Source organism: Oncorhynchus mykiss, chromosome 16 (assembly GCF_013265735.2).
Source record: "Oncorhynchus mykiss isolate Arlee chromosome 16, USDA_OmykA_1.1, whole genome shotgun sequence".
NCBI classification, from domain to species: Eukaryota; Metazoa; Chordata; class Actinopteri; order Salmoniformes; family Salmonidae; genus Oncorhynchus; species Oncorhynchus mykiss.
In genome coordinates, this window is record NC_048580.1 from 6,276,994 (window position 1) to 6,289,420 (window position 12,427).

Here is a 12,427-nt window from a genome sequence, read left to right on the forward strand (position 1 = left end):
GTTTTTCTTTATTTTTACTATTTTCTACATTTGTAGACTAATACTGAAGACATCAAAACTATGTAATAACACACAAGGGAATCATGTAGTAACCACCCCCAAAAAATATATTTTATATTTGAGCAGTCGCCCTTTGCATTGGCATTCTCTCAACCAGCTTCATGAGGTAGTCACCTGGAATGCATTTCAATTAACAGGTGTGCCTTGTTAAAAGTTAATTTGTTTCCTTCTACAATGTAGAAAACAGTCAAAGTAAAGAACCCTGGAATGAGTAGGCGTGTCCAAACTTTTGACTGGTACTGTATGCGTTATCTAAGACAGTTTTCACCTCAGGACATTAAAGCTGATGCTACTGTACAGGTGGATTCCTCTGGTTGTAGAGAGCAGTTCTTCTTTGGGACTTTAGCCAGTGTTGCTATGGTCAGTGGGGCGTCCAACCTCTTCTCTGGCTCTGTGTTCGGGATCAGTGGGCATTTTCCCATGAGGATATCACAGGCACTCATATCAGGTATTACACACACACACACACACACACACACACACGCACACACACTAAGTCTCTCATATTGGGAAGATGAATCTGTCTACATACCATACTTAGCCAATATCATATACCCAACAGTCTAGTCTACATGATAACAAACCACCCAAACTGTTCCCTTGGAGAGTCTCTGTATCTGTCCCATCACTGCTGACATCATCTTAGTTTCATACCAACAACTGAAACACTCATCAGCTGATTTGACTTCCTTCTCCTGCTTAACCCAGACATCATTTTATAACAGCATAACACAGTCAGTCATTTTGCCTTCTCCCCATCCCTCTCTCCCTCTCCTCATTCCTCTCCCTCTCCCCATCCCTCTCTCCCCATTCCTCTCTCCCTCTCCCCATCCCTCTCTCCCTCTCCTCATTCCTCTCTCCCTCTCACTCTCCCCATCCCTCTCTCCCTCTCCCCATCACTCTCTCCCTCTCCCTCTCCCCATCCCTCTCTCCCTCTCACTCTCCCCATCCCTCTCTCCCTCTCCCTCTCCCCATCACTCTCTCCCTCTCCCTCTCCCCATCCCTCTCTCCCTCTCCCTCTCCCCATCACTCTCTCCCTCTCCCTCTCCCCATCCCTCTCTCCCTCTCACTCTCCCCATCCCTCTCTCCCTCTCCCCATCACTCTCTCCCTCTCCCTCTCCCCATTCCTCTCTCCCTCTCCCCATCCCTCTCTCCCTCTCCTCATTCCTCTCTCCCTCTCCCCATCCCTCTCTCCCCATTCCTCTCTCCCTCTCCCCATCCCTCTCTCCCTCTCCTCATTCCTCTCTCCCTCTCTCCATCCCTCTCTCCCTCTCCCTCTCCCCATTCCTCTCTCCCTCTCCCTCTCCCCATTCCTCTCTCCCTCTCCCCATCCCTCTCTCCCTCTCCCTCTCCCCATTCCTCTCTCCCTCTCCCCATCCCTCTCTCCCTCTCCCTCTCCCCATCACTCTCTCCCTCTCCCTCTCCCCATTCCTCTCTCCCTCTCCCCATCCCTCTCTCCCTCTCCCCATCCCTCTCTCCCTCTCCCCATCCCTCTCTCCATCTCCCCATCCCTCTCTCCCTCTCCCCATGCCTCTCCCCCATCCCTCTCCCCCATCCCTCTCTCCCTCTCCCCCATTCCTCTCCCCATCCCTCCCATCCCTCTCCCCCATCCCTCTCTCCCCCATCCTTCTCTCCCCCATCCCTCTCTCCCCCATCCCTCTCTCCCCACCCCTCTCTCCCCCTCCCCATCCCTCTCTCCCCATCCCTCTCTCCCCCATTCCTCTCCCCATCCCTCCCATCCCTCTCCCCCATCCTTCTCTCCCCCATCCCTCTCTCCCCCATCCCTCTCTCCCCACCCCTCTCTCCCCCTCCCCATCCCTCTCTCCCCATCCCTCTCTCCCCCATCCCTCTCTCCCCACCCCTCTCTCCCCCATCCCTCTCTCCCCACCCCTCTCTCCCCATCCCTCTCTCCCCACCCCTCTCTCCCCGTCCCCATCCCTCTCTCCCCACCCCTCTCTCCCCACCCCTCTCTCCCCCACCCCTCTCTCCCCCACCCCTCTCTCCCCCTCCCTCTCTCCCCACCCCTCTCTCCCCCATCCCTCTCTCCCAGGCCAGGCTATGGGTGGTACTATCAGTGCAGTAGCCTCCATAGTGGACTTGGCAGCAGCTAAAGATGTGACTGACAGCGCTCTAGCTTACTTCCTGACGGCTGATGTCTTCATCCTTTTCTGTATCCTCATGTACCTGCTGCTGCCTAAGCTGGATTACTCACGGTAGACACACACACACACACACAGACACAGACACACACAGACACACACACACACACACACACACACAGCAATAACACTCTCACTCTCACCATATCGATCAAATGTATTTATAAAGCCCTTCTTACATCAGCTGATATCAGCAAAGTGCTGTACAGAAACCCCTCACCTCTAAGGGGTGGCCAGTCCTCTTCTGGCTGTGCCGGGTGGAGATTATAACAGAACATGGCCAAGATGTTCAAATGTTCATAGATGACCAGCATGGTCGAATAATAATAATCACAGTTGTAGAGGGTGCAGCAAGTCAGCACCTCAGGAGTAAATGTCAGTTGACTTTTCATAGCCGAGCATTCAGAGGTCGAGACAGCAGGTGGACTGGGGACAGCAGGTGGACTGGGGACAGCGGGAGGACTGGGGACAGCGGGTGAACTGGGGACAGCGGGTGAACTGGGGACAGCGGGTGAACTGGGGACAGCGGGAGGACTGGGGACAGCGCGTGGACTGGGGACAGCGGGTGGACTGGGGACAGCGGGTGAACTGGGGACAGCGGGTGGACTGGGGACAGCGGGTGAACTGGGGACAGCGGGTGGACTGGGGACAGCGGGTGGACTGGGGACAGCAGGAGGACTGGGGACAGCAGGAGGACTAATATAGACTTTACAACAATGTGCATGCACATGTGTCAAAGTGTCTGAGGGAGATGTGGGGAGAGATGATGAGGAACTGTAGTGCCTCTGAGTTTTTTTCTGTTGTGGTCAGGCAAGCCACAGTTAACTGAAACTAGTCTCCTCTCCCGAAACCAAGGAAACGAGCTTTATTGATACTGAGAATAAAATAAACGCTTCCCAGTTTCTGTTTGTTAACCTTTTGATATGAGTCTTTGTCAAAAAAAAACTTCTCACAGGTGGCTCCTTTGACCTTTGGTGTGTTGTCAGGTCATCGGTGTGTTCTCAGGTCATCGGTATGTTGTCAGGTCATCGGTATGTTGTCAGGTCATCGGTGTGTTGTCAGGCCATCGGTGTGTTGTCAGGTCATCGGTGTGTTGTCAGGTCATTGGTGTGTTGTCAGGCCATCGGTGTGTTGTCAGGTCATCGGTGTGTTGTCAGGTCATCGGTGTGTTGTCTGGTCATCGGTGTGTTGTCAGGTCATCGGTGTGTTCTCAGGTCATCGGTGTGTTCTCAGGTCATCGGTATGTTCTCAGGTCATCGGTGTGTTCTCAGGTCATCGGTGTGTTCTCAGGTCATCGGTGTGTTCTCAGGTCATCGGTGTGTTCTCAGGTCATCGGTGTGTTCTCAGGTCATCGGTGTGTTGTCAGGTCATCGGTGTGTTGTCAGGTCATCGGTGTGTTGTCAGGTCATCGGTATGTTGTCAGGTCATCGGTGTGTTGTCAGGTCATCGGTGTGTTGTCAGGCCATCGGTGTGTTGTCAGGTCATTGGTGTGTTGTCAGGTCATTGGTGTGTTGTCAGGTCATCGGTGTGTTGTCAGGTCATCGGTGTGTTGTCAGGTCATCGGTGTGTTGTCAGGTCATTGGTGTGTTGTCAGGTCATCGGTGTGTTGTCAGGTCATTGGTGTGTTGTCAGGTCATTGGTGTGTTGTCAGGTCATCGGTGTGTTGTCAGGTCATCGGTGTGTTGTCAGGTCATTGGTGTGTTGTCAGGTCATTGGTGTGTTGTCAGGTCATTGGTGTGTTGTCAGGTCATTGGTGTGTTGTCAGGTCATCGGTGTGTTGTCAGGTCATCGGTGTGTTGTCAGGTCATCGGTGTGTTGTCAGGTCATCGGTGTGTTGTCAGGCCATCGGTGTGTTGTCAGGTCATTGGTGTGTTGTCGGTGTGTTGTCAGGCCATCGGTGTGTTGTCAGGCCATCGGTGTGTTGTCAGGTCATCGGTGTGTTGTCAGGCCATCGGTGTGTTGTCAGGTCATCGGTGTGTTGTCAGGCCATCGGTGTGTTGTCAGGCCATCGGTGTGTTGTCAGGTCATCGGTGTGTTGTCAGGCCATCGGTGTGTTGTCAGGTCATTGGTGTGTTGTCGGTGTGTTGTCAGGCCATCGGTGTGTTGTCAGGCCATCAGTGTGTTCTCAGGACATCGGTGTGATAAACCTGCCGGATCTCTTAGATCATGAGGTTCAATATTACAGAGAACAAACAGCTGTTGATGCTGAACAGTAAACAATGTTTCCTGGGAGAAAAACAATTCCAGAAGTAAACCAGGAAGTGTTTTGAACAAAAGCTTGTTGGACATAGTTTACTATTCGGGCATTAACTTCTGTTTTGTTCTAATACATTACAAGGGTCAAAGGTCAGTGACTTCTTACTAAATGACTTAATAACATAGAGAGACAACAATGTTTATAGACCTTTTATACATAGCCTCAGTTAAAATATTCAGTTAAAGATGTTTCCCTCATTTTATTTTGGAGTTACCTCTCATATCACTCTGGAAGTCAGTTTCCCTTTAGGCACAGATCTAAGATCAGCTCACCTTGCTGAAATTCTATCATGAACCATTTGAGCATCCGCAATCATGAAACTGATCTGGAATCAGTTCTGACAAGTGTAAAAAAACATATAACCTACAGGTGTTACCGACGTTATTGCATAGATGATACATGATTTAAATGTTGTGTACCCCGTGGATGTCGATTTAAGGCAGCCCCCCCCTGCACCTCTCTGATTCAGAGGGGTTTGGGTTAAATGGGGAAGACACATTTCAGTTGTACAACTGACTAGGTATCCCCCTCCCCCTTTTCTCTTTTCCCTTTCCCTACTGAAACCGTTTCCCTTCCTCAGGCACTACATGCTGGCAGCAGAGTACAACAAGTCAGGGTCTATACCAGAGCCCCGCGGTGAGGCGGACGGCCCGGAGGGGACACCAGCGAGCACGGTCTCCTCCGTGTCCGTCCCTCCTCTAAAACCCATCCTTCAGAAGACATGGCTCCTGGGTCTCTGTGTCTTCTACGTCTTCTTCATCTCTATAATGGTGTTCCCTGCCGTCTCCTCTGGCATCCAGGTAGAAGGACAAAGATGTCTCCTTATTAACAATGACAGTTCTGAGGGGGGTGAACAGGGCTGCTAGTCTACAACGCAAACTGAATTCTAAGACAATAGTCAACTTGGGGACAATTAAGTTATTTTATTGTATTTTATGTTATATTATCTTATGTTGTCTTCTCTTATCAGTCTGTTAACCAGGACAGCATGTTGTCTTCTCTTCTCAGTCTGTTAACCAGGACAGCATGTTGTCTTCTCTTCAGTCTGTTAACCAGGACAGCATGTTGTCTTCTCTTATCAGTCTGTTAACCAGGACAGCATGTTGTCTTCTCTTATCAGTCTGTTAACCAGGACAGCATGTTGTCTTCTCAGTCTGTTAACCAGGACAGCATGTTGTCTTCTCAGTCTGTTAACCAGGACAGCATGTTGTCTTCTCAGTCTGTTAACCAGGACAGCATGTTGTCTTCTCAGTCTGTTAACCAGGACAGCATGTTGTCTTCTCTTATCAGTCTGTTAACCAGGACAGCATGTTGTCTTCTCTTATCAGTCTGTTAACCAGGACAACATGTTGTCTTCTCTTATCAGTCTGTTAACCAGGACAACATGTTGTCTTCTCTTATCAGTCTGTTAACCAGGACAGCATGTTGTCTTCTCTTCAGTCTGTTAACCAGGACAGCATGTTGTCTTCTCTTATCAGTCTGTTAACCAGGACAGCATGTTGTCATCTCTTCAGTCTGTTAACCAGGACAGCATGTTGTCTTCTCAGTCTGTTAACCAGGACAGCATGTTGTCTTCTCTTATCAGTCTGTTAACCAGGACAGCATGTTGTCATCTCTTCAGTCTGTTAACCAGGACAGCATGTTGTCATCTCTTCAGTCTGTTAACCAGGACAGCATGTTGTCTTCTCTTATCAGTCTGTTAACCAGGACAGCATGTTGTCTTCTCTTCAGTCTGTTAACCAGGACAGCATGTTGTCTTCTCTTCAGTCTGTTAACCAGGACAGCATGTTGTCTTCTCTTCAGTCTGTTAACCAGGACAGCATGTTGTCTTCTCTTCTCAGTCTGTTAACAAGGACAGCATGTTGTCTTCTCTTCTCAGTCTGTTAACCAGGACAGCATGTTGTCTTCTCAGTCTGTTAACCAGGACAGCATGTTGTCTTCTCAGTCTGTTAACCAGGACAGCATGTTGTCTTCTCTTCAGTCTGTTAACCAGGACAGCATGTTGTCTTCTCTTCAGTCTGTTAACCAGGACAGCATGTTGTCTTCTCTTCAGTCTGTTAACCAGGACAGCATGTTGTCTTCTCTTCAGTCTGTTAACAAGGACAGCATGTTGTCTTCTCTTCTCAGTCTGTTAACCAGGACAGCATGTTGTCTTCTCTTCTCAGTCTGTTAACCAGGACAGCATGTTGTCTTCTCAGTCTGTTAACCAGGACAGCATGTTGTCTTCTCAGTCTGTTAACCAGGACAGCATGTTGTCTTCTCTTCTCAGTCTGTTAACCAGAAGAGTGGCAGCCCCTGGACAACAACATACTTCACCCCCATCACCAGGTGAGAATCAGACTGATTCGGCTCTTTATTTTGTCATTAGGTGTCTATATCAAATCAAATTGTATTTGTCACATGCGCTGAATACAACAAGTGTAGACCTTACTGTAAAATGCTTACTTACAAGCCCTTAACCAACTATGCAGTTTTAAGCAAAATAAGAGGTTAAGAAAATATTTACAAAATAAACTAAAGTTTTTTTTATTTGTATACTTTTTTAAAAATATCACAATAACGAGTCTATATACAGGGTGTACTGGTACTGAGTCAATGTGCGGGGGGCACCTGTTAGTCAAAGTAATTGAGGTAATTTGTACATGTAGGTAGGAGTGAAGTGACTGCATAGATAATAAACAATGAATAGCAGCCGCATTAAAAAAAGGAGGGAGTCAATGTGAATAGTCCAGGTGGCCATTATTATCTGTTCAGCAGTCTTATGGGCTTGGTGGTAGTCAGCTGTTTAGAAGCCTTTTGGACCTAGACTTGGTGCTCCACTCTCCATACGCGCATATGGAGAGTGTGATCACTCAGTGTTGCTTGCCTTGAAGCGCACATAGAAGTAATTTAGCTCGTCTCGTAGGCTCGTATCACTGGGAAGCTCGTGACTGGACTTCCCTTTGTAGTCTGTAATAGTTTGCAAGCCTTGCCACATCTGACGAGCATCAGAGACGGTGTAGTACGATTCAATCTTAGCCCTGTATTGACGCTTTGCCTGTTTGATGGTTCGCCGGAGGGCATTGTGGGATTTCTCATAAGCATCCAGGTTAGTGTCCCGTTCCTTGAAGTGGCAGCTCTACCCTTTATCTCAGTGCGACTGTTGCCTATAATCCATGGCTTTTGGTTGGGGTATGTACGTACGGTCACTGTGAAGACGACGTCATCGATGCACTTATTGATAAAGCCCGGTGACTGATGTGGTGTACTCCTCAATGCCATTGGATGAATCCCGGAACATATTCCAGTCTGTGCTAGCAAAACAGTCCTGTAGTTTAGCATCTGCTTCATCTGACCACTTCTATATCGAGCGAGTCACTGGTACTTCCTGCTTTAGTTTTTGCTTGTAAGCAGGAATCAGGAGGATATAATTATGGACAGATTTGCCAAATGGAGGGCGAGAGAGAGTTTTGTATGCGTCTCTGTGTGTGGAGTAAAGGTGGTCTAGAGTTTTGTTCCACATGTGACATGCTGATAGAAATGAGGAAAAACAGATTTAAGTTTTCCAGCATTAAAGTCCCCTGTCACTAAGAGCTGGGTGACCATTTTCTTGTTTGCTTATGGCCTTTCTACAGCTGGTTGAATGCGGTCTTAGTGTATCTATGCTTCCTATATGTATGCTTGATATGCCATGAAAGCGTTACAGAGGAGGGCTGATCTAGGATCAGTTTGGGCTTTTTAGATCATAATGAAATTGATTACATGGACAGGGAGAACCTGATCCTAGATCACCACTCTTTCTGAGACTCTTCATGACCTGATCCTAGATCAGCTACTATGCGACTCTGTATGACCTGATCCTAGATCACCACCACTGAGACTCATTATGACCTGATCCTAGATCACCACTCCTGAGACTCATTATGACCTGATCCTAGATCACCACTCCTACTGAGAGTCTTTATGACCTGATCCTAGATTACCACCACCGAGACTCATTATGACCTGATCCTAGATCACCTACTCTGAGACTCATTATGACCTGATCCTAGATCACCTACTCTGAGACTCATTATGACCTGATACTAGATCACCTACTCTGAGACTCATTATGACCTGATCCTAGATTACCACCACTGAGACTCATTATGACCTGATCCTAGATCACCTACTCTGAGACTCATTATGACCTGATCCTAGATCACCTACTCCGAGACTCATTATGACCTGATACTAGATCACCTACTCCGAGACTCATTATGACCTGATCCTAGATCACCTACTCTGAGACTCATTATGACCTGATCCTAGATCACCACCACTGAGACTCTTTATGACCTGATCCTAGATCACCACCACTGAGACTCTTTATGACCTGATCCTAGATCACCTACTCTGAGACTAATTATGACCTGATCCTAGATCACCACCACTGAGACTCATTATGACCTGATCCTAGATTACCACCACCGAGACTCATTATGACCTGATCCTAGATCACCACTCCTACTGAGACTCATTATGACCTGATCCTAGATCACCACCACTGAGACTCATTATGACCTGATCCTAGATCACCACCACTGAGACTCATTATGACCTGATCCTAGATCACCACCACTGAGACTCATTATGACCTGATCCTAGATCACCACCACTGAGACTCATTATGACCTGATCCTAGATCACCTACTCTGAGACTCATTATGACCTGATCCTAGATCACCTACTCCGAGACTCATTATGACCTGATACTAGATCACCTACTCCGAGACTCATTATGACCTGATCCTAGATCACCACCACTGAGACTCATTATGACCTGATCCTAGATCACCACCACTGAGACTCTTTATGACCTGATCCTAGATCACCACCACTGAGACTCATTATGACCTGATCCTAGATCACCACCACTGAGACTCATTATGACCTGATCCTAGATCACCACCACTGAGACTCATTATGACCTGATCCTAGATCAGCTACTCTGAGACTCATTATGACCTGATCCTAGATTACCACCACTGAGACTATGACCTGATCCTAGATCACCTACTCTGAGACTCATTATGACCTGATCCTAGATCAGCTACTCTGAGACTCATTATGACCTGATCCTAGATCACCACCACTGAGACTCTTTATGAATATGGACCATGGGGGAATAATGTAGTCATTATCTTCTCTCCAGCTTCTTCCTCTACAACGTGGCTGACTTCTGTGGTCGCCAGGCCACGGCCTGGCTGCAGGTCCCAGGCCCCACCAGTAGAGTCCTCCCCGCCCTGGTCCTCTCCCGGACAGTCCTGGTGCCTCTCCTCATGTTCTGCAACTACCAGGTAAAGAAAAGGAGAGAACGTCCACAACTTTCTATGGAGTTTTTCCTAGCCAACGTGCTTCTACACCTGCATTGCTTGCTGTTTGGGGTTTTAGGCCTGGGTTTCTGTACAGCACTTAGAGATATCAGCTGATGTACGAAGGGCTATATAAATACATTTGATTTGATTTGATTTGAACTCTTATCCTCTAGTGGAAATAAGGTAAAGGGTGCCAGTCTGTCTGTGTTACCATGCCAACTCCTTGTCACTCATTGGCTAGACACATGACCAGGCAGTCGATCACATCAAATATATCTATATTTTTTAATTAAAAGACCAGCACTCAGTTGAATATAATCTTTGTTAAAAAAACCAATAAAACATTTGTTTAAAATAAAAAAACATTTTTTATTCTTATTGCAACACGTCTTAGTAGTCTTTTTAGTAACACCTTCTATGTAGTACATGTGTATAATGCGTTATAACGTCCTTTATAATGCCTCATAATACACTTACAGTGGGGAGAACAAGTATTTGATACACTGCCGATTTTGCAGGTTTTCCTACCTACAAAGCATGTAGAGGTCTGTAATTTTTGTCATAGGTACACTTCAACTGTGAGAGACCAGAAAATCACATTGTATGATTTTTAAGTAATTAATTTGCATTTTATTGCATGACATAAGTATTTGATACATCAGAAAAGCAGAACTTAATATTTGGTACAGAAACCTTTATGTTTCTTTAGCTGTTATGACATTGACTATTACCTTATTGTTTTCCCCCTGTAACTACCCAAGAGGGCTAGCGCTTTGGGTGCGTCCCAAATGGCACCCTATTCCCTATATATAGTGCACTACTTTTGACCAGGGCCTATAGGGCACTACTTTTGACCAGGGTCTATAGGACACTAGTGCACTACTGTTGACCAGGGCTTATAGGGCACTAGTGCACTACTTTTGACCAGGGCTTATAGGACACTAGTGCACTACTGTTGACCAGGGCTTATAGGGCACTAGTGCACTACTTTTGACCAGGGCCTATAGGGCACTAGTGCACTACTTTTGACCAGGGCCTATAGGGCACTAGTGCACTACTTTTGACCAGGGCCTATAGGGCACTAGTGCACTACTGTTGACCAGGGCTTATAGGGCACTAGTGCACTACTTTTGACCAAGGCCTATAGTGCACTACTGTTGACCAGGGCTTATAGGGCACTAGTGCACTACTTTTGACCAGGGCCTATAGTGCACTACTGTTGACCAGGGCTTATAGGGCACTAGTGCACTACTGTTGACCAGGGCCTATAGGGCACTAGTGCACTACTGTTGACCAGGGCCTATAGGGCACTAGTGCACTACTGTTGACCAGGACCCATAGGGACGCTACCTTTGCTTTCATTTAGTTTGTCTTATAGAAACTTGTCTTTAATTTTTTTTCAATGTCTTTGTGTAACCTCTAGCCCAGAGACCACCTTCACACAGTCCTCTTCAGCCACGACCTCTTCCCTGTCTTCTTCATCTGTCTCCTGGGCATCACCAACGGGTACCTGGGCACCTTGCCCATGATCTACGGACCCAAGGTGGTGCCACGGGACCTGGCAGAGCCCGCAGGCGTGGTCATGAGCTTCTTCCTGACGTTGGGACTGGCTGTGGGATCGGCCTTCTCTGTGTTGATAGTACACTTCATCTGAAGAGGAGGAGGAGACGGGAGGAGGAAGAGACGGGGGAGGAGGAGGAGACGGGGGGAGGAGGAGACAGGAGGAGGAGACAGGAGGAGATGGGAGGAGGAGGAGACGGGAGGAGGAGGAGACGGGAGGAGGAGGAGACAGGAGGAAAAAGATGGCAAATCCAGACTGACTTCTCCAACGTACTTGGTCTCAATGCAGAATCCAACATTTGTCCACAAACGTCAAATTGCCAAGGTTAAGTTTAGGCATTTACTCTGAATGGTTAAAGTTTGGGATTGAACTCATGACCCTCGGTGCCGAAGCTCACGGCATACGCCCATCCGCCATCCCAGTCCACAACGGCCTACTTGACGGTTGTTCCACAACGCCTTACACTCACCGTTGTTCCTACTGTTCCTATTTTGAAGTCATCTCCCGACGTCCTGCTTACCTTGGACGGACGTCGAATTTCACAGTGGATGTTGGGCGACCTGGCTGGACTTCTCTGCCCTCATAGTCCACTGTATCTGAGGAGGAGTAAGGCCTAGATTCAATCAGATAAAGCGATAGCCGACACCCACGTAAATGTATGGATTTGTTTAATGATTTGACTAAAGGCATTACACAGTTGGTTCAGTTCTCTCCATGTATTATAACAAGTCATCTACATTTCCTGTTTTGATAGTTTCGTAATAAATGGTTGTAGTAAGTCATTTTGTCGGTTCTTCTCTCTTCCACCCATCACATGGGTTATCATCACAAGAGGTTTAATAAGAAGTGGAGACTGCGTCCAAGATGTCCGACCGTTGTTTTCAAGGTAATCTACTCACGTTCGCATATGCCCAGGGTTGCCAGGTCTAGGGCCTAGGGCCTGGGGCCCTAAGCAACCACTTACGTAGCTTATGGCTGGAGCCGGCCCTGCATAACACCACATAGTGTTTATGTACATGCATCATGTTCGTGATGTTGCCAAACCCTTTAAAGC

At 47.6% G+C, this 12,427-nt stretch overlaps 1 protein-coding gene across 2 annotated transcripts in view; it reads left to right on the plus strand.

The window, feature by feature from the left end:
• Positions 1 to 12,151, plus strand: part of slc29a3 (solute carrier family 29 member 3) — a 36,462-nt gene extending 24,311 nt beyond the window's left edge. For both annotated transcript variants that reach the window (XM_036946039.1, XM_036946041.1), the window contains exons 6-11: positions 361 to 508; positions 2,111 to 2,273; positions 5,057 to 5,276; positions 6,746 to 6,804; positions 9,650 to 9,794; positions 11,236 to 12,151. In XM_036946039.1, the coding sequence (XP_036801934.1) occupies positions 361 to 508; positions 2,111 to 2,273; positions 5,057 to 5,276; positions 6,746 to 6,804; positions 9,650 to 9,794; positions 11,236 to 11,466 (966 nt within the window). In that variant the 3' untranslated portion in view covers positions 11,467 to 12,151. The remainder of the gene's footprint in view (positions 1 to 360; positions 509 to 2,110; positions 2,274 to 5,056; positions 5,277 to 6,745; positions 6,805 to 9,649; positions 9,795 to 11,235) is intronic.
• Positions 12,152 to 12,427: the final 276 nt, after the last annotated feature.